Here is a 21,011-nt window from a genome sequence, read left to right as displayed (position 1 = left end):
TGCATTTTGGCAAGCGTTGAAACGATCTATCAATTTTTATGGGGGAAAATTGCGAATTAGGCCACATTTAATTTTATTAAATATTATTGGAAATTACTAATTGGCCAAGAGTATTCTTTGCATTTTTTTTGGCTTTACAGTATGGTTACCGAGTAATTTATTACATTTTTTTCATTGCCTTACCAATAAATTAAATTTAACTATGAATAAATTGAAGCTTTAATTGTAGTTTTTAAGATACTAATTGTTTTTTTGGAGCACTTAATAAAAATATATTAAACAAGGTATGTTCCAAGTCGGTTTTCAGGGCCCATATTCTTGGCTCTTTTTTATGCAGTCGGCGTTAAAAAACCATTTTTCAAAATATTTTACTACCTTTTTGTTGGCCCTTTTTGCCTTGTACCAAATTGGGAGGGAAATGGGTTAGTTTTTTATTATTTTCCACTTTTTTTGGCTGGCCTGGTATGATATTCATCCTGAACTCCAATAGAAAGTGCAAAATTTGAAACAATAACTTTTACGCACGTCAGTGTAAACTCACATGGAAAATTTGCATGCCCCACAAACACGAAAAAAAAAGGAAAATAGAAAATAGAAAACAGAAAAAATAAAGAAAAACGGGAGAACCCTCAAAGCAAAGTGAAAATGTGTTTGAGTTTGTTGTAACAAAAGAACAGAAAGCGGAAAATGCATGGGAAAGTTGTTTTGCTATTTTCTCCAACGCTTTTTTCGGTGTGTGTGTGCCATTTTTGTTTAGCATTTTTATTAAAGCAATTTGGCTTTGTGTAATTTGCACTTCATTAGCAGCTGGCTGAAATTGAAATTGCCTAAATGGAATTAAAGTTTTTGCCGGCGGAGCGTAACTAATGAATATATATATATATATATGAAGAAAGTACATATGTGCACCCCACTCCAGCAAACATCCATAAATGTTGCTTTACATGTTTGAGTTGGATTTATGTGGCATGCACTTAAAGTGACTTTGTGGTTTCATTTATGAGCTGCTGCGGTCCGGGGTGACCATGCAAAAGTCAGTGGCTGCTGCCTGATAATTTATAAACGGAACGGTCAGGGAGCCAAAAACGAGACCCGACCAAAACTGGAGACCAAACGAAACCAAACCAAACCAAACCCGGCCAAACCAAGCCAAACCAGACCGACAAACCAAAAACCCAGCCAGGCGAACTCACTGGAATGCAGTCTATTAGAAGCGCGTTATATACCCACACACCTGCACACCTCTTACCTATGTATATCTCACACACACACACATGCAGCTCTCGCAGGACCTCTCACCCACACAGGTGCGCAGTCAATAAAAGTCCAAGTTCGAAAAGGAAATGCACGTGTGTATGTGTGTGTGTCTCTCTGCGAATGCGGTTGAAACAAGTTGATGATTAATGCAACTTGAATTGCAGACTTTGCTTTCAACTCCTAAGTCCAAAGACTAACCGAAATAAACTTCAGTCAAGTTTTCATCCTGCCAGCGGGTAAAAACTGTGACTCCAATGGGGGAAAAGCTGCCAGTGATACCCTGTAATAGGATTTAAAAGGGATTAGGGAGCAGGGAAGAAGGCCAGAGGTAAAATAATAAATACATTTGAGGGCTCATCTTTGGCATACACTTCAAAAGGTATTTTACTTAGCTGTTTTCTTATCAACAATATTACTATTTATAGTGATCTTTTAAGTTTAAGTTCCTAAATTATTAAGAAAAGTGAGTAATTATCTATCTTACCATCATATCATATAATATCATTGCATTATTACTATTTTTTTAATGATCTGTTAAGTTTAAGTTCCTAAATTATTAAGAAAAGTGAGTAATTATATATCTTACCATCATATCATATAATATCATTGCATTATAAAGTTAAAGTCGAGTAGTGTACTATCTAAAATATATAAGTCCTTAGTAAATATATAAAGATATATTAAGATAATATATCAATAAACAATAAGCAAGAAATTTAAAATTCACTAAAATTATAAATGCGTGTGTATGTACCAAAGAGATTATCATTTAAAATATTTGGACTATCAAAATTTCTAAACTTTAAACCTAAAAATGTTTATAAAAGAGTGTGAATATACCGAATAGGTTACCATTATAAAGCCACAAATGAAAACGAATACATTTTTAAGTATACCTATGCTTATATTCAAACTCACATAATACTAATATTAAATAACTGCATTTATGCTAGTGCATTTATTGGTCATAAGATCCCCACAAAGGGTATTTCTGCCCACCATAATTGAATGCAGCCGGTGGCGTAATCAAATCCCAAGTGTCTCATCTCAGTGGGAAGCGCCGCAAGTTGTCGCCAAGACCCCGGAGAACTTTCCTTTTTGAGGAGGGGTGGGGGAAAAGCCTCCTGCGAAAAATGATTAATGCGATTTGAACTTTAAATTTACATTGTGTTCATGATATTTAGTTGAATTTATGAGCGCTGTTTGAGTTTGTAAATGAGTTGCTCATTTAATGTTTTAACAGACCCCCCACTGCCCCTTTTTCCGTGCTGGGAACACCAAACTACATAAGTTGCAGACACCGAAAGAGAAGGCTAGAGTGGCACAGAAAGAGATGGGAATAGAAGAGACCCCACCCCAGTTTTCCTTGGAAAAACAGCCGTGAGAAGGGTAAGGCTTAGCCGGACTTTTGCCACTGGCAGAACGGAATTAATGATTGTATTTCATTTCATCTGGGGAGCAACAGAAACGAGAAACCGGTAACAGGACAGTCATGGGCACAAAGGCTTAAAGCACTTATCAGTTCCTTAAACGCCTTCCACCCCCCACCACCCCTCGGGAAACCGAGTGGGGGAAATGGGGAAAAAGGAAATGCAGAATGTGGCAAGTGTTCTGCAATTACGTACCTCATTATTGTATTTCAACCCCCAAGAAGTTTTGCATTTTTATTCAAATCAAAGAAAGGGAAAGAATAAAAAACTAAAATGATTATATATTCGCATGTTGTATTTTTTAAACAAATGGGACAACGCTTATTTAGTGTTTATAATTGCAAATCTAAAAAAATAATATTACAAATACTTCCTTAGATCGGATAAAAAATATAATACGTGCTCTTTTTTATTGTAACCTTTTGAAATACAGCCCAAACCCATTAAAATATATTTTTCCCACACTCTGGGTTAAGTATCACTTATGAGGTGTCTTAAAGTATGCAATAATAATGGACACTTGAATTGAAAATATAGTGTAGCATGCTTTTAGGCACCTTTATAGGCGATTTCAACCCCTTTCGTTTATGAAATGGGGTCCATTTAATGCCTTCTTCGGCGGCAAAGCTGGAATGCCCTTTCTAATAGAGCCGTGTGTGGTGCCAAAAACCCAAAGGATGCCAGCAATCTCAGTTACGGGCCTCGATTTCCCCCAGCTGCAGACAGAAAACTGCAGAAATTGGGGGTGTCGTCGTTTTAGGCTTCATTTTGTGCTTGTCTTTGACGGGAGGACATCGATAATTATCGCACAAAATGTGTCCCCGGGGTGGAAAAAGGGAAAATGGGCCTGTGGCCAATGTTCTTTTGATTTCTGTCTTGTCTGTCTGGCTGGCTGGCCCGGTTTATGTCCGTCTCGCTCTAGCTCTCCTGTGCCCTCTCTTTCACATGTGTGTGTGTGTGTGTGTGTGTGTGTGAAAAACAAGCAAATTTACAGCACACACAGCCCTGCATACATGTGCATAAATTCATTGTCACGAGGACAACGACGACGACAGCAGCATCAAATGAATGAATGAATGTGTCTCTGGGTTTCGGGCCTCTTTTGCCCAGGTCCTGTGTGTCCTGGCCCCTAACATGTGTAGCCTGCTTTTAGGCTAAAAGCACACTACACACACTATGCCGACACACACACAGTATACCCACACACACACACACACACACCCACTTCGTTGCTGGCATAAATCTTTGGGACTTTTGTTTGATCGAACGCAAAAATAATGGCGCTTTGTTGTCCTGAGTGCCATCTCTTTTCAGCCCTGTGTGCTCCAGCCTTCATAAATTTTAGCCAGGCCAACTGAAAGCGCAAAGAGAAATCAGCAAGAAAATTGACCTTTTAGCTCACACTTTTAGTTCACCCCAGTCCTTGGGAGTCTCAGATGCTGCTAATGATACAAAGCCATCGCGCCATCCCACTCTTTCTGGCCACTTTCTTGGGCGAATAAGTGCATCAGGGCCTGAAATGATTGACTGACCAACTGACATACTGGTGTGAACTCGGGCAGGCCAATGACCTCTAGTCCTCTGTGGGGTTCGCATATTAAAGAGTTGGGCTGTGATTCCCTAGATACCGACTTTAATTGTCGTACAAATCGTTGGAAACTAAATTGTAGGACCATAGAAAGCCTCTATAAGAAAGGACAGACGTGGAATAAATCGGAAAATAATAAAAAATAATTGTTTTAAATAATGATAAGAACAGGATTAAGGCCTTATCTAATAAAAAATAAAATAAAAAACCCGAAAAGGGTAATGTATTTTCTTTAGGTTTGAAAACGCCTTAAATTATGCCGAAAAGTATGCTGTACATAATAGGAATTGGTTTTTTTTGCATCAAACCAAAAAAATTCCATATTAAGAAGTCATTCATACTCAGTCTATGATTTTTTATATTTTATAGTAATAATAAAAATATGTACAAAATCAATAATAAATTTTTTTTCCCCAAGATATACAATATCTTTTGCCGCCGAAAAACCTCAACGGGTTAAGCTGCTCCGTCACTTAATTGCCAAAAGTTATACCACTCAAAATCTGTCTCAGTCATATTTCCCCAATTTTTAACTCCCACTTCCCCATAACTTCCGGCTGCCTTTCTACTTCCACTTTGAGTTTTGATGGGCGCTGCAGACGCGACACTTTTTATGGCTCTCGCACATTAGGCATTCGTCATTAAAGTTTATATCTCGCCCAAAAGCAGCCCCGCCCCATACCATTCTGCCTATCCTATATCATCGGCTGAAGCTTACTCCTAGGGATATATAAAATGACAATGATGGCTGAGCATAATGCCAACAATTAGGCTGAAAAATGTTTGCTCACGCACAGAATGGGCGAAAGGGATGGACGATAAAGCAGAGCGAGAGGGAAGAAACATTTTTGGAAAATCAAAAGTTTGCAGTGATACACTTGGAAAAGAAGTTTCCTTATCCTTTTCAGCAGGTCACTATGAAAAGGTATATGTACAATGATTTAAGATTTTTTTTAAATACCAATATTTGTATAAGTCGAATATAAAGAAAAATCAAGAGACTTAAAATCCTGAGTAAAGAAAACAAATTGCCATGGTAACATTTTTCAAAACAATCAAAACGCTTGAGATTCCATTACATTTAATTCAATATGTTCTTAAAATGATTACTCATAAATAAATTGAATTTCTTAAAAAGATTTTTTAAGCCAGATTTAAGAAATCTCTTCTAATGTGTTTAAAAGTATGCAACATAATATTTAGCATAGTGAAGTTTCATTCAATCGAACAGAAATCTTTTTTTGCAGCATAATTTTAGGCACTTATGTGAGGGATTTCAAAACACTAATGATTTCGGAGAACCACCAGTTAAAGACACTATTTTTCCCACTCATATTTTAGAGCTCTTTGGCTCCCTGATTTTTTTCTCGCAGTGCACTGCATGTGTTTGCCTTCGACTAACTGACTGATGAAGCATGTCCTGCATGTTCTTTTCTTGTTTATGAGCCTGTGTGGCTGTGGCCGTGTGCGTGTGTACTTTTAACAAATTAAAATTGCAAAAATCCTCTTGCTGCACTTATGCATGAAATACAGTGCCGGACGGGCGGCAGAACCTGCCGGCCATAACCGTAAACTGTGGCCAACTGTATCTCATATCTTAATTGCCAACGATGGCCAGGCCTTTTGGCCAAAATGAAATACATAAAATGCATATTTCCGACATTTTTATTACCACCTGCGTGGATACTTGCTGTTGACAATTTCTTGGCCCATAACTTTGGGCGTCATCAATAAATGGCCGAGGAGAAGAAATCAATTGGCAAAAGTTAAACGTGGCCAAGAGCTCTTCACACGCCTTGTGCCCTTTTGCTGGGCGGGCTAATTGATTGCCATGGGGCTTCGTTCGATTATCGTCGACCACTTGGGTGTTATCGAATGAATTACAGACGATGTGTTTGCCAAACAATTTATCCGCCTCTTAATTGATCCGATTTTGTGGAATTAATGTGAGTATTTATAGATTCGAGCGAAAGGTTATGAGACACTTTTTCGTATTTCAGAGAAATATATTTATTAATATCACATTTATTTATTTATTTTACTGGGACATTTTTTATAAAATTCTTGACATAGTTTTCGATAGATTTATGGGAGTTCCTAACTTTATTTTTGGTCTAACTAATCGATTTCCTTTTATTAAAACTTTGCTGATTTTCCCGGAGTTTCTCTTGAGTTTCCCATTATAAATATAAATAGAACGGCTGCTCAATTAATAAACCAAGCACCTAGAAGCTTTGATTTAATTCCCGTAGCTTTTCATGGAGAGCGTCCTTGGTTTTTCCGCCCGAAGCGTTTGGCTGTCCTTTATCCTTGTCCCACAATTTTTACACAGCTTCTTGTCAAGAGACGAAATGCCTTCAGAACTAATTTGCCAGCTAAAGTCGAAACTTTTGAGCAGAAATATATATTGCGTTGGAGCAAACTAACCGAAAAAGGACAGTCGAAGGGAAAGTCCAACAAAAAGTGGCAAGAATGGGGGATGGATGAATGAATGAATGGATGGTTGGATGGATAAATGGCAAATAGCTTTTGGCTCATCATCTTTGGCCAAGAAGGCGAAATGAATAACATTTGGGCAGGGAATGAAGAGCAAATTAATCAACTATAAAATTAATTATCCCTTTGAAGCGAAAAGCCATCGCCAATATAGTAAAATATATATATATAGATATTATTATGGTCCCCCGTTGGCTATTACCTCATGTTGAGATTGAGGACTTTGAGTTGGACTTTGTTTGGGACTCGCTTCCCGTCAAATAAGATGACAAATTCCAATATATAACCAATTGACGGGAAATTTCTGTCCAGCTTCTGTCATTTATTTCGCATTCATTTCAGTTCGCTTTGTTTTGTTTTGTTTTATGTTGCTTTGTTGTTTTTGCGGCTGGCTCAACACAATTAATTAGTTAATGTCCAATGCTCTGGTGTGAAATTTATTGCTATTTGTGCTTTTCTATTTGATGAGTGCCGGCCACAGCTTCCAACGTTCTCCTATTACTTTTTTGACAGGGTAGCAGGGGCTATGCTCTGTTTTAAGGTGATATAAAAAAATACAAAAATAAAACAGTAACCATCAATTCTAAAATTTGAAATCCATTTATTTGTAGCCCATAAAATGAATATTAAATATTTCTAACACCCTTTGTATACCTAGTAATTATGGAAGATGTTTTATAGTAAGTATATTTTGTATAAATTGTACAAAATATATGAGTTAATAATAACTAAAATTTGAAATAACTCATGACTCATAAAAGTATGCAGTGAAAAGCTGTTGCTTTTGGAATAAATACTGTTGCATACTTCTAGGCTCTTTTATAAGTGATTGCAAGACCCTGGTGATTTGTGAGCCATCCTTGATAGTTAGGAACGACTTGATTTTTAATAATAATAGTAGGTAATAATAATAATAATAGGGTATGGCTAGTTTGATACCTCTTATTTGCCTTACCCATGCCAGCCTGTTGTTGTAATTGCTACTAATTACTGGCACAGCGATTGCTGATGGATTTCCCAGCCCCCTTTCCGCCCATCGTTTCCATTGTGCTCTCGACTTATGCAAATGTGGTTGTAGCTGTCTCTGTCGCTCCATTTCCCCCTCTCACTCGCACTCCCTCGCACTCGCTTTGTAAACTCCTGTATATAATTTACATAAACATCTAATTGCTGGTTGGCATTGTTGTTGTAATCATGCTTAATTGTTTTCGTTGGGCATTTCATGTTCAATGCTCATGATTGAAAGTTTGTGCTTTGGCGGTTTTCGTTGGCAGTAAACCGCCAACCGCTAAGCCCACACTTTCCTTTCGGAAAAGCGGGAAAAGCCCCATCCCCTTCCCCCTTTCATTCCGTACACCCCCCGTTGAAGTGCCTTTAAGTGCTTAATGACACGTTTGCATTACTCAATTTCCAGCGAGTTTCCTTTTGGCCCAGCGCGAGTTATTTCCTGAATTCAATTAAGCAAACTGTCTCGAGTTATGGCCAAAAGTGCTTGGGTTTTGGCGGGGGTACGGAGGAGGGTTTCCATCGATAAGGAGGGGAATTATGCGGCCCAGATACTCGAAAGTGCCTGCGATACAATGTCTGACAATTACATTGGCAAACACAAAACACAAAATGCCAAACACAGCCACAGCTCAAGATCAACAGCTTTTGGGGCTGGAAGCGGGCCAAATCAGTTAATTGATGTTGAAATCAGGCAAAAGTCCTTGGCCCAAACGGCCAGCCAAATGGCCCTTCAATGGTTCTTGTACCCGAGATACTTATAAGCTGATTTCAGTTAATTTGAAACACAAACATCTAACTGAAGATTGAGTTTTGAATGGGATTTCGGTTGAAGTATTCATGTTAATTTCATGTAAGTTGTTGTCCCGTCAATAATGGCTTAGTTAAAATTATGAAGCTGTTAACAAGTAAGAGGTAATATTTAGAAATTGTTTTTACCAAGAAATATTAAAAATTATAAAGTTTATATTAAGGATATCAGTTGTTAGTCACTTAAAATGGGTATTTATTAAAGGAAACTACCAAAATCAGTAAGATCTCATTAGATACTCATCCGCTTCAGTTTTAAGTAACTTAAAACGAAACTATAAGTCGCTTAAAAGGAAAGCTTAAGCCCCGAAGCTGCTTAATTTCATTTGGATTTATTTGCGAATCTAATGGATAGCTGAAGTAAAAGCTATTGATATACATAACGCATAACGCATATATGCGATGAAGCTGTGAGCTAATTCCACACCCGATTTCCGGTTCCGGTCGAAGATTCAACTTGGCAGTGACTCCTCCTGAATTATGCACTCGATTTATTGTCCCACTTTTCGGAGCTGGCACATTTGCATATCCTGCATATTTTCATACCATAAGCAGCCCCCCGAGGACCTTTGACATTTCGGTCTAAGAGCCGAGAACTGAGAGCTGCGAGCTGAGAGTGAGTGGCTATAGATCAGTGCCAGATGCAGTTGCATTTGATATTTACCTTTTAATATTATTAATATTATGATTAAAGCAGGCATCTGCCGAGAGCATCTCGTATGCATTCAGCGTCCTTTGCCGGCATCCAGCATCCTTTGCTGGCATCCTTTGCAAAATGAGCTGACAGCTTACCTAGCTGCTATAATACGTATGTATGTACCACAGTATCTGTGTGTGCCAGAGTATCTGTGTGTGTTCCAGTGTATCTCTGTGTGTGTGTGTGTGTCCTGGGCTGACATTCATGCACTGAAGCTGATGCCTGGCACTCGCAAATGAAGTTCTTGTGGATTGCAAAATGAAGTCCAAACTTGTGCGCTATTTTTGCCTTTGACAGCTGCTGTTTTTGTTGCCGCAATGGAATGCAGTGGAGCTTCGACTACCAGACACCCCCCCCCCCCCCTCATTTTATTCCGACCTCGAAACCGCCTTGGCATATAATAATAATGAAATCGGGAAATAAGTATGAACAATCGTCAATCTGTTCAGCATATAACATGTCTAAATGCATATGTCCTGGTTTTTATAAAGGGCCACTGCAGCAGCTTGGTAAATATTTATTCATTTATTTTCCCTTATGTGGAGTATCACGCAGCTCTTCACAATGAGACTGGGGTCCCATTCATTCGAAAGGAATGTTTTCAAGAGAATCCTTTGAAAAGGATTCTTAAACAAATTTAAAAGAAAGCTTAAATATTTGTTTTTGCCAAAAAAATGCATTTAAACATAATTAAAATAAGATCAATTCTAAATGGTAACCCATACTTAACGTTGATTACAACGTTTAGGAAATTCAGTTGTTTCCAGTTTTTCTAACGTAGTTCAGCCAAATAAAGGCGTACAGCTGAAGGAACGACTGTTTTAAGCAGCTTGCTTAATATGCTAACGATCCTCATCATTTTTATTAAAATTTATTTTTTGACCAATTTTCTCTTTTTTTGCGAAAAATGGCAGAAATAAAAATTTTTCAGGTTAGAATGCCTATCGATGGGAAATTAAACAACGAGCTCAACGAGGTATGACATTCTTCATTCTGACTTATATTTTTGTTATGGCAGCCAAAAAACGGAATTTTTATGGCGAAAAAATGGGTTAAAATTTTTGTCAAAAACACAAAATCAGATTTTTGTCAAAAATTCGACATTTTTTTTCAGTTTTTCTATCGTAGTTCAGCCAAATCAAGGCGTACAGCTGAAAGACCGACTGTTTTGAGCAGCTTGCTTAATATGCTAACGATCTTCATCATTTTTAGGAAAATTTATTTTTTGACCAATTTTCTCATTTTTTGTAAGGGGGTAGCTCGGTTTTTTTTAGGATTCAGTTTTTGGTCAAAAATACTCATTTTTTAATGGTTTTTCAGTCGTAGTTTAGCCAAATCAAGGAGTACAGCTAAAAGACCGACTGTTTTGAGCAGCCTGCTTAATATGCTAACGATCCTCATCACTTTTATGAAAATTTATTTTTTCACCAATTTTTGCAATTTTTGTAGGGGTTTCATCACATTTTTTCGAAAAATGGCAAAAAATTAAAAATTTTCTGGTTAGAATGCCAATCGATTGGAAATTAAACAACGAGCTCAACGAGGTATGACATTCCTCATTCTGACTTATACTTTTGTTATGGCAGCCAAAAAACTGAACTTTTTTGGCGAAAAAGCGGGTTTACATTTTTGTCAAAAACACGAAATTTAGATTTTTGTCAAAAATGCGACATTTTTTTTCGGTTTTTACATCGTAGCTCATTCAAATTAAGGCGTACAGCTAAAAGACCGACTGTTTTGAACTGCTTGCTTAATTTGCTAACGATCCTCATCATTTTTAGGAAAATTTATTTTTTGACCAATTTTCGCAATTTTTGTAGGGGTTTCATCACATTTTTTCGAAAAATGGCAAAAAATGAAAAATTTTCAGGTTAGAATGCCAATATATTGGAAATTAAGCAACGAGCTCAACGAGGTATGACATTCCTCATTCTGACTTATATTTTTTTTACGGTAGCCAAAGAACGGAATTTTTATGGCGAAAAAATGGGTTCACATTTTTGTCGAAAATTGCAATTTCAGATTTTTGTCAAAAATGCGACATTTTTTTCGGTTTTTCCCATGTAGTTCAGCCAAGTCAAGGCGTGCAGCTGAAAGACAGACTGTTTTGAGCAGCTTCCTTAATATCCTAACGATCCTCATCATTTTTATTAAAAAATTTTTTTTGACCAATTTTCTCATTTTTTGCGAAAAATGGCAAAAATTAAGAATTTGATCACCCTTTAATGCAATTTTTTTCTGTGTATCCATTTTTGAGCAGGGCAACTAATACCCCATTTTCACGCACATTCCCGCCTTGCCCGCCCCATTTTTCCGCCTTCTTTGCAGCTTTTGCCTGTGGTTGCCATTGACAGGACATTTTTTTGAGACTACAACAATTTGGGGCGAGCTACTTAGCGCCAGCATGTATAGTTTTTCCAGCTTTTTTCCCGCACGTAGGAAACGCCAACGCCTTTTCAGCTGCCGCGTGCCACCGGCAACATGCAACATGTACAGCAGCAACACTCAACCATACAGCGGCAACTTCCTGGCTGTCGGTGTTCTTGTCATTTCATTCATGACATTTCAATTACATTAAAGAGTTTCCAAGCGCGAGGCAGCCAGCAGCCAATGGATTAAAATTGAGCATTATTGAGATGACCTTTTTTGTTTTTTTTTTTGCAAGATGATGTGATGAAAAGGGACTCGTGTTGTAAAATAAACTTGTTTAGGCACTGCTCGCTAGTCCTTAATTACTTTAATTACTATGCAGTGCTAAAGATTATAATATTAAGTCATTTTACATTTATTAAAATTAATTATTAAATTAAAATTTGTGATTTGTTTGTATTTTTGCCATTTATTTCTGAAAGAGCAACCGTAGATTGCTGCTAGTTCTGAATGCTTCCGCCTGTGTGCGCTTTTGCCTGATGTCTTTTTCAAATTTGATTTGCAATTAAGGCAGTAATTTAGCTTTAACCGATATTAAGTGTTGGCCTTCCACTTAAACCGTCTGCCAACTTTGCCAACTTTCGCCAGCGGATGGAGGCCTGGATGGGTCTTCATTAAAACGGATTCGTGTTGCTGGTGTTGCTGGTGTTGCAGATGTTGCTGCTGCTGTTGCTGATGTTGCTGCTGTTGCTGTTGCAGGGGCAGCAGCTGTTGCTGCGGGGTGAAAGGTGAGGGGCTTAGTAGCTGAGTACTCTTGCAACTGGCAAATGGCATTATTTTTGTTTGACAAGTCAAAGCGACGCGACATCGCGACTACTGCGACGACGGCCGCAAGAGCAAGAGCTCTTCAAAGTTGTCAGAGCATACTTCTAGGCGCGCCCAAGTGCGTGTGTGCCGCCCACTGGAACACCCCTTAGATCCCCCCTTAGAAACCCCCTTGAAAGACCCCCCTTCGCCCATGTGTTTTAGTCATTCGGATGCCGGACTAACGAGTCTCAGCCGGAGGCAGCCAAAAACTAGAAGGAACTGCCAAAAAGTTCTAGAGTTCTAAAGATCCTTCAAAAATTTTGTGGGAATTATATAATTATTATATAATATCATATTATGTATTTAAGGAGACAAAACAATATACTATATTTATTACATATTACTAGTATTATCCCAATATGATCTATTATTAAAAGTGTAAAATCTTATAAGGTTTAGTTGAGCTAAATTCAAAGAGGACAAGTACTTAGCCGCTTTTCTTAATTGCTGGTATATTCTTCAAGGCAAAAATAAGCAGAATATGCTTATCAGTTATGTAAATACTTTCTAAAAGATCACAAAAACTTGTTTTTTTCAAACTCAAGGCCCCCTGTCATCCACTTGCAACTTCAGTAAACGATTTTCCGCTTCTTAAACTCTCTTCGGGGTATTTCTCTTAAGTGGCATTCACCACAGGAAAAGCGCTGCGCAAACTCACCACAGTCCCGAAAATAAGAGGCAAACTAATAAGCCACCGAACCAAACCCAATGAGCCAAGCCAACGAGCCAACTCAGGCTCCCATTGACATTTTCACCTACTTTCGACCTGTCGCTTTCCCTTGGCTGAAAAGCGAGCCGAATGCACTGTGGCAGCTTGACCAAGTCCCAGTTGCCTCGTTTACCCATTTCCCCCAATTTCCTCCATGAATTTTCCAAATCAGCTGGCCAAAAAAGAAAAGCCAAGTCCTCCAAGACAAGTCTCCTTCGAAGGAAAATGCCAATGTTTCGGTCTCGGTTTTTGGGTCGAGCAACAAATTTAATTACAGCCCTGGAAAAGTGCCCTGAAATCGCTTAAGAAATTAACGAGCGAGTAGTTAATGATTCCACTGTATCCGCTTTTTCGGGGTTTTCCTCTATTTTTGTGGTTAGAGGAGAATAAAGTTACATTGAAATACGAGAGGAGTCTGTAAATGGCGCATAAACAGCAAATCGAATGCGATGTTAGTGCCCTAAAATGTGCCAGGGGTATTTAAATATGATAAGGGAATATCTTAACTACTTAAGAAATTATTATTTTTATTTAAACAAATCTAATTTAAAGAATATTTACAAACAAGCTTAAAGAAAAACCATACAATTAAACATTAATGAATAAAAGTATGTTTTATAATATTTCAAATATATATTGAGTGATACCATCTCTAGAAACATGGTGATATCTTAAAATCCATAAATAAAACATTTATATAGTTTTCTTCTAATTGATTAATATTTTTTTTTAATATAATAATATAAAATATTTAAAAATCTAAAGTAATTAGGTAATAGCACTTCTACAAGGTCCAGATTTTAAGGGTAATCATACTTATCAACCGACTTATTCACTTCCTGCCACAAACACCTAAATAAGATACACGGATGACATCCTTTGGATTGTCCCCATTGTCCTTCCTGCATGTCTGTGTGTGTGTGTGTGTGTGTGGGGGGGGGGTCTGTCTATTAGCCGCTCTCATTCATTGAAGATTCGCTGAGCGATTGGCGACGTGTAAACGATAATCAAGTAATTTCCATTATGCCAGGACATGGACCAGCGAAATGGTCACCCAGTGGGGAAATGGGGAAATGTGGAAATGGTCCAAAAAGGGGGTGGGGGGTTAGGGGTGTTAAGGGGGCGCCCGATAAAAGCCTCACTAAATTGCGATTGTCGCGAGTCTGTATGTGTGTGTGTGTGTGTATTGGTGGCAGGAGATACAAAATACATTACGCATACGCCCCGTGGCCCAAACAAAAGCAAATCCAATTGCCAATTGTTGCGATAAAGCAAGCCAAAGCAAAGTCAAAGGAAATGTCGATGCTTCCCAAAGCCCCCCCCCCCCTGTTGTTGTTGTGGTTCTCCTTGTTGCTGTTGTTGTTGCTTTTCCACTATTTATTGGCAGTGGCATTTCATTGTCCTTGTCGCTGGTGGCTTGGCTTTTAGACAACTTTCTTTGCCATTCCGCACTCCCATTCCCCGTTTTTTGTGCTTTTAAGGCGCACGCGATAATGGCCAATGATGCATGTGTATTGGTGCGGGTGAGCCAGTGTGTGTGTGTGTGTGTCAGCACTTTGCGACAACAATGCCATGCCCACCGCCCTTCTGCACTCACCCACACACCCACACTTCTTCATATAATGGCAACGGCGACGGAAACGGAAGCAACATACTTAGACGCTGACTGAACAGGCCAAAGAGAAAGCGAAAGAGAAGGCTGCTGAGTGTGCGAAAGAGAGAGTGCGAGAAGGGGAGGCAATTCGGAAAATCCAACTGCATGGCCAGCGTAATTGCAAATGCACTAGGAAATATCGCCACAGACAACTTATTTAAATTCAAAATGCAATTTATAGTAATATAATAGGCTCAATGTAAAATGCAGAATTTATAGTTAAATATATTACACACAGCACTTAAGCATTATATGTTATAGAAGACCAATTTACATACAAGGTCCCTAACTATCTTGAACTCTGATATTCATAAAAAGTGTCTACAATAAAATTATGTTTTTCTAAGAAACAATAGTTGTATTAAGTTTTAAAAATAAAAAATTAGTTAAACAAATTCATTAAATATATAAAATAAATGTGGTTAGCTTAAATAATTGCCAAAATAACTATTATATCAATGAAAGAAAAACATTTCTCTTAAATAAATACTTAGAAATAAATAGTAGATATAATATTATATCGATTTCGTTACACTTTCACTGTATATATTTAATATTGAAGAACACTAATACCAGATTTTTGGATCTAAAAATATATATTAAAAGTAATAAGTTTACCATAATTTTCTCGCCGTGTAAGACTGCGCTATAAAAACGCAACAAGCGAAATGAAATGAAGCGAAACGGTCAGCGCGGATTATGATAAGCGTTAAAAGTTCGTTGTCCTTGCGTTTTTGCGCGTGAGTGTTAACAGTTAATTGTTTTGCGTGCGTGTCACATTGTCTGCATATGTCCCATATCTACCATTTCGACCGGCCCTCTTTTGGGGCCCCCAAATTGTGTCATTAGCAATGGCATAAAAGGCCAAAATGGCCCGAACAGCTCATTGGCACGTTCCAAATGCTCGAAAAACTCGAAAAACTCGCCATGAAGATGATCACCCATTATTTCTTACAGCTGAAGTTTTATTTGCCCGGCTTCACATCCACACATAAAGTAAACTTGGCCGCGTTTATAACCGCAGAATAAAAGTTAAAAATTTATAAATCGCTGTGGTAAAATCTTGGGAACCCCTGGGCAATTGCTGATATGACAGTTTTCCCGTCCCCCCGCCATTTCCCCCTTTTTTTTGAGCTGTTTACATTTGCTGTTGCGTTGTTGCAACTTAAATTTTCCGCTTTTTGATGTGCCAATTTTATGCCCAAAAAATAAAAAAAAGGAAAAATTCAGAAAGGGGCAGGGAAATACAAATATATATATATATGGATTTATATGTACGTATAAAAAACTTGCGCCTAGCGGCAGCGAAACTAAATAAATAAATGTGCGCAGACACCCACGCACACTCATGCATGCAAGTTTTATTTAAGAGTGCAAAAAGTAAAGCAATAAACACGCACACACACACACACACACACGGGGGCAACGGGGCGTATGTGTGTTATGCATGGAAATAAAAGTTTTCCATAATTTTGTATAAGAAAAGTTTTCTTGCGTTGTGTTGCAAGTGCTTCCTGCCCATTTTTTTTTGCCAACCTCCTTTTTTTTTGGATTTTTTTCCCTTTTTTTTTTGTAGGGAGGAGGAAAAACTGCTGGTGGTCTAGGCCCAAAGTGGCTACAAAACTTTTACGCTGCTTGTGAATTAATTAAAAGATGAACTGGGCTGGCCAACAAAAGACAAAATAAAAATATATAAAAATGGTTGAGATACCCAAGATAAAACTAAGGGGTGGCACAAGAAGTTTAGTCGGTGTAACACAAAGCGGCAGTGTCTTTGGGGTTAACTGCTGATGGGCTCTGTGACCTTTAACCAGAGCCCTATTTTATGGGACCTTTCACTAAACTGCATTAAAGCAAGTCAAGTTGTGCGAACTAAAAATAAGATGGAGGTGGAATTTTCTGCTGGTAGTATATATTAGCCAGCTATGTTCATATTAAATATATTCATTAATTGGCAATTATTAAATTTAAGCACTTAAGGCATCTGGCTTAGGCTGGCGAGCTTGCGAAGACTACGCTCAAGGTACAAAGGATGGGTCTTGGTGCGAACAACCATCTCCTCAAAGGTCATGATCTCCACGTATTCCTCCTTGTCTGGAAACTGTGAAAAATGGAATATATAACTATTATGATATAGGATCTTTACATTCCCTTTTTAGCTCACCTCATTATCTTTATTGGCCTTGACGCATAAGTTCTTGAAAGCTTGATTCATGCCTTTCTTCACTGGAAAACGCTCATTGGCCAAAACATGAATGGTCTGGGTCAAAACCGTTGGCGAGACCTTGGTCAAATTGAGAAGTTCCTCGAAGGTCAACAGCTCCTCCTTCTCCATTTCCGCTTTAATGCGAGTGTAGTGTTCCTTTACTGAGTTGTTCATTATGCTCGTTTTCTTATTTTTAATAACTCCGATAAGGTGTTGTCGGCTTGACCTGCTAGAGGTTTTGATAGGAAGATTTAAAATATGATTTGATATCATTTTCCAGGCCTGCTAACAACAATCAGTTGGGAATATGTGATCCAAATATATTTATTGCACAGTAGGCTCTTGTTTTTAACTTCCAGTTGATTTTAAACATAGTAGGCAATTGCTTTTAACTTCCTGCTGAATTTTGGGCCTCAGTTCATTCGTCTTCGCGCAGTCAAGTCGTCTAGTCGTTCGCTAAGAGCATTATAATACAACTTTTTCAAACTCAAATTTTTCCTAAAATTTCGATATGATTCAAATAATTATCTTCTTGGCCGGGCCCGTCCTGACGGCTTTTGTCTATTTTTTCATCAATCTGACTTCGTTGATAAACAAAAGCCGCGAGTTCAACCGGATCACCGAGGTCCTGGTCCTGGAGCAGCGAATCGAGAACGTGGTGGAAGCTGGCCTGGAGGAGAACACCGACGACGAGGAGCTGGCAACCATCGGGGCCAATCTGATTGCCAACTACCGTTTGGACGTGATGAACCAGTTTAAGAAGGAGGCCGGGGCGATTCGGTGTTCCAATAGCGTTACCCATTAATCTGATCTATCTGATGTATCTAGAAGTTGCTGGAAAGTGTAGCTGGAGGCCCAGGACCCGATTCCTTAGGTAGCATCCGCCCATCCGGCTCTTCACATAAAAATTAATTAAAATAAAAATAAATCAAAAGCAACAATTTATCTCATTGTTTTCCTATAGCACATTGGTTATAGCCCCTTAGATATTTAAGAAAAAGGAGTTTAAGCAGTGTAGGTAAAATATAAAAGGTATTGCCAAGGTCCAAATATCATAAAAATTACAAGTCATGGTTATGCAAAGCATACTTAGTTCACCGTATATGGGATAGCTTATATTTCAAATTTAATTACTTATTATTACAAACAAAGTAAATATTTCTATGCAAACTTGGCTTCTAAAAAGAAAATCGTAGAGTCTGTCTGAAACCCTAATTTCTGAAGATTTTGTTCAAGGTCTTTGCATAGTCAGTGGTACCACGGCCCTCCGCTAGGTGGCCCGAAAGTGTGTGCTTCGCTAATACAATTGATCTGGAATTTCATAATACATTTTTATTATAATTTATAATTGAAATTTGGGACAGAGCAACGACTACTTTGATCTAAAACGTGTATTTTAAGTCGTTCAAAATAGAAAACAATCACAGTAACACAGACACTTCATTCAAAGCGAAATTTCAGCTTGTCGAGCTGAGGCCAACATACCTTCAGTTTGTATTCGACTTTCACATTGTAAAGACATAGTATCGTTAGAGTAAAAATTATATTTTCGGTTTTCAACAATTTTGTAGCCTTACCAGGCATTTTTCTACTTCACACAAGTAATTCTATATAAAAAACTAAACACAATTTGTTTCATTAACTTACTTATTTTAACATTACCACACCTTTTCAATAATACAATCTCTTCTTTTTCCATCTACATTTTTTTAAAAATTATTTTACTTATTTTTTATAATAGCTAACATGAACTTTTCGGAAACTATGGATGAGAAAAGAACCCTAAGGGAGATAATGGAAGAATCCTTGGTAAGAAATCTTAATAAATACTGCTACTGTTAATAACGCCAGATTCCACAGACCCGAGAAAATAGGCATGTTACTCGCACAAGGACGGTGGTAAAGAGTGCAAAGCTTCAAAAGATGACCGCCAGACCAAGTCCGGGGGCCTCCAGATACAAGCAAAGCATTGCCCATCTGAAGGCAAGCTCTCTTTCAAAGAAGAGGTGTTTACAGAACAAGGGAAAATATGAACCGCAGCAAGCCGAAGACGTGTGGGCCAATACCTCGTGGTTCCAGGGGGCCCAATCCCAGGAAGCGGTTCCCCCAACCGGAGATGCGAAGACCCTCCAGTGGGCTTTTAACCAACCCGCGGTACCCCAAACGCAGCACTCGTGGTTCCAAGGGGCCCAAACTCAAGGCGCAGCTCCCCAACACTCGTTATTCCATGTGGCCCATAATCAACCCCGAACCGAAGACTCATCGTTCCAAGAGGCCCCTTGCCAACCCGCGGTACTCCAAACGCAACAGTCGTGGTTCCAGGGGGCCCAAACTCAAGGCGCAGCTCCCCAACACTCGTTATTCCATGTGGCCCATAATCAACCCCGAACCGAAGACTCATCGTTCCAAGAGGCCCCTTGCCAACCCGCGGTACCCCAAACGCAACAGTCGTGGTTCCAGGGGGCCCAATCCCAGGAAGCGGTTCCCCCAACCGAAGATGCGAAGACCTTCCAGTGGGCTTTTAACCAACCCGCGGTACCCCAAATGCAACACTCGTGGTTCCAAGGAGTCCAAACCCAAGCCGCGGTACCCCCAACCCAAGACTCGGTACCGCAACCCCAACACTCATGGTTCCAGGGGGCCCATAATCAACCCGAGGGTCCCCGAACCGTAGACTCGTGGTTCCAAAAGGACCAAACCCAGGAGGCGGTACCCCAAGCGCAAGTCCCGTGGTTCCAACGGGCCCATTCCCAAGGTGCGGCTCCTACACCCCAAAACTCGATCCAAGTGGCCCATATTCAACCTGCGGGTCCCCGATCTCTGCACTCTTGGTTCCAAGGGTTTCCCGAACCCTAGACGAGTAGCTCCAAGGGGCCCAGTACTAACCAGAGGTTCCTGAAGCCCAAGATGCGTGCTTCCATGGATGCCATAACCAACCTATCAAGTGATCCAAGCCCATTCCAAAGGGTCGTGAGAGCACTATTGTTATAAATTAACTAATGTGTATAGTAGTATTATGGTATATTAAATAACAAAATTTCCCACATAATGCCTTATAAATTTCCCTATTTTGACCCCTTGAAATCCGCTGAAAATCGGCTTACTGTAAAGGCTTTGGTTGACTTTTTCGTGGCCGACAGGCAACGTGTGGCTAAATCCAATACGGCCGAAAGGGGTCCAAAGGGGGTGCCTTTGGGGGGTGGCGGTGGTGTAGTATGCAAATGCGGTCCTGCAAGAGAGCAACACAAATGCAATTTGTATAATTGACTGTGACTGTGACTGCTTTTCTGCTGCCTCGGCTGCCTAGGCGCCTTTTCGATTTGGATAGTATTTGGGTTGGTATATGTTTAAACAATTTGTGTGGCCATGTTCGGTGACTCCCCCTCAACCCCTCACCCGTCCAGCTTTTTCAGACCCATTGTATGTGCATGTGTCCTGCATTTTAGTTTCGTCTGCCACGTGCGGTTTTTAGTTTCAGCCTGGTTTTTGGCCAAGTGGGATTGCCAAGCAGTGGGTGGCTGGTATTTTGGTATTTTCCTCCTTCAGTGTTGCCGGGTTTTGGAATTTGTTTGCGGTTAAATGCAATTAAAAAGAGATTTACAAGCAGCTCGCCTCACAAAAGTGTCGCAACAGTAGCTCACCGAGCCAAAAATGGAGAGAAAAGCTGTACGAAAGAGACGGCGGCAACCCTGGAACACAGAGATGGAGAGAGACGGCCATATGGGCGTAGAAAGAGACAGAACGCTTGCAGGCTTGACAAATGTTGGCCAGCATTTAAATGCGAGCATTTTTGCGTACCCACTGTTGGCATTATGTGCATTATGTTTGCCTTCACTTGAAATAACTGAAAACCTCCTTCATACGACGGCACTTCATATGCCGCCCTCTGGTTTTCGATTTTCGGTTTACTTTGGCTTAGTTC

General features: G+C 39.3%; 2 protein-coding genes across 2 annotated transcripts; one reads left to right on the top strand and one right to left on the bottom strand.

Moving 5' to 3' along the window:
- Positions 1 to 16,778: 16,778 nt before the first annotated feature.
- On the bottom strand, positions 16,779 to 17,344 carry LOC108016726 (uncharacterized). Its single transcript, XM_017083456.4, has 2 exons — positions 17,048 to 17,344; positions 16,779 to 16,984 (listed from the first exon to the last, which is right to left on the bottom strand). The coding sequence occupies exons 1-2, from the start codon at positions 17,261 to 17,263 to the stop codon at positions 16,859 to 16,861; spliced, it is 342 nt and encodes a 113-aa protein (XP_016938945.1). The 5' UTR covers positions 17,264 to 17,344; the 3' UTR covers positions 16,779 to 16,858.
- A 1,222-nt stretch (positions 17,345 to 18,566) lies between these two features.
- Positions 18,567 to 20,138, top strand: LOC139352165 (uncharacterized). The gene is made up of 3 exons (XM_036820760.3): positions 18,567 to 18,690; positions 18,831 to 18,898; positions 18,950 to 20,138. Exons 2-3 carry the CDS (start codon positions 18,836 to 18,838, stop codon positions 19,943 to 19,945), a joined length of 1,059 nt encoding a protein of 352 aa, XP_036676655.2. The 5' UTR covers positions 18,567 to 18,690; positions 18,831 to 18,835; the 3' UTR covers positions 19,946 to 20,138.
- The last annotated feature ends 873 nt before the right edge of the window (positions 20,139 to 21,011 follow it).

The sequence above is a fragment of the Drosophila suzukii genome, chromosome X (assembly GCF_043229965.1).
Source record: "Drosophila suzukii chromosome X, CBGP_Dsuzu_IsoJpt1.0, whole genome shotgun sequence".
In the NCBI taxonomy this organism is placed as follows: domain Eukaryota; kingdom Metazoa; phylum Arthropoda; class Insecta; order Diptera; family Drosophilidae; genus Drosophila; species Drosophila suzukii.
This window is presented reverse-complemented; position numbering and strand designations above follow the sequence as displayed.

Excerpts from the sequence above, each read along its gene's own strand:
- LOC139352165 (XM_036820760.3), top strand. The coding sequence starts at position 18,836 with ATGAACTTTTCGGAAACTATGGATGAGAAAAGAACCCTAAGGGAGATA. Across the intron at positions 18,899-18,949 it reads AGATAATGGAAGAATCCTTG|ACCCGAGAAAATAGGCATGT; the intron begins GTAAGAAATCTT and ends CAGATTCCACAG.
- LOC108016726 (XM_017083456.4), bottom strand. The coding sequence starts at position 17,263 with ATGAACAACTCAGTAAAGGAACACTACACTCGCATTAAAGCGGAAATG. Across the intron at positions 16,985-17,047 it reads AGGCCAATAAAGATAATGAG|TTTCCAGACAAGGAGGAATA; the intron begins GTGAGCTAAAAA and ends CATTTTTCACAG.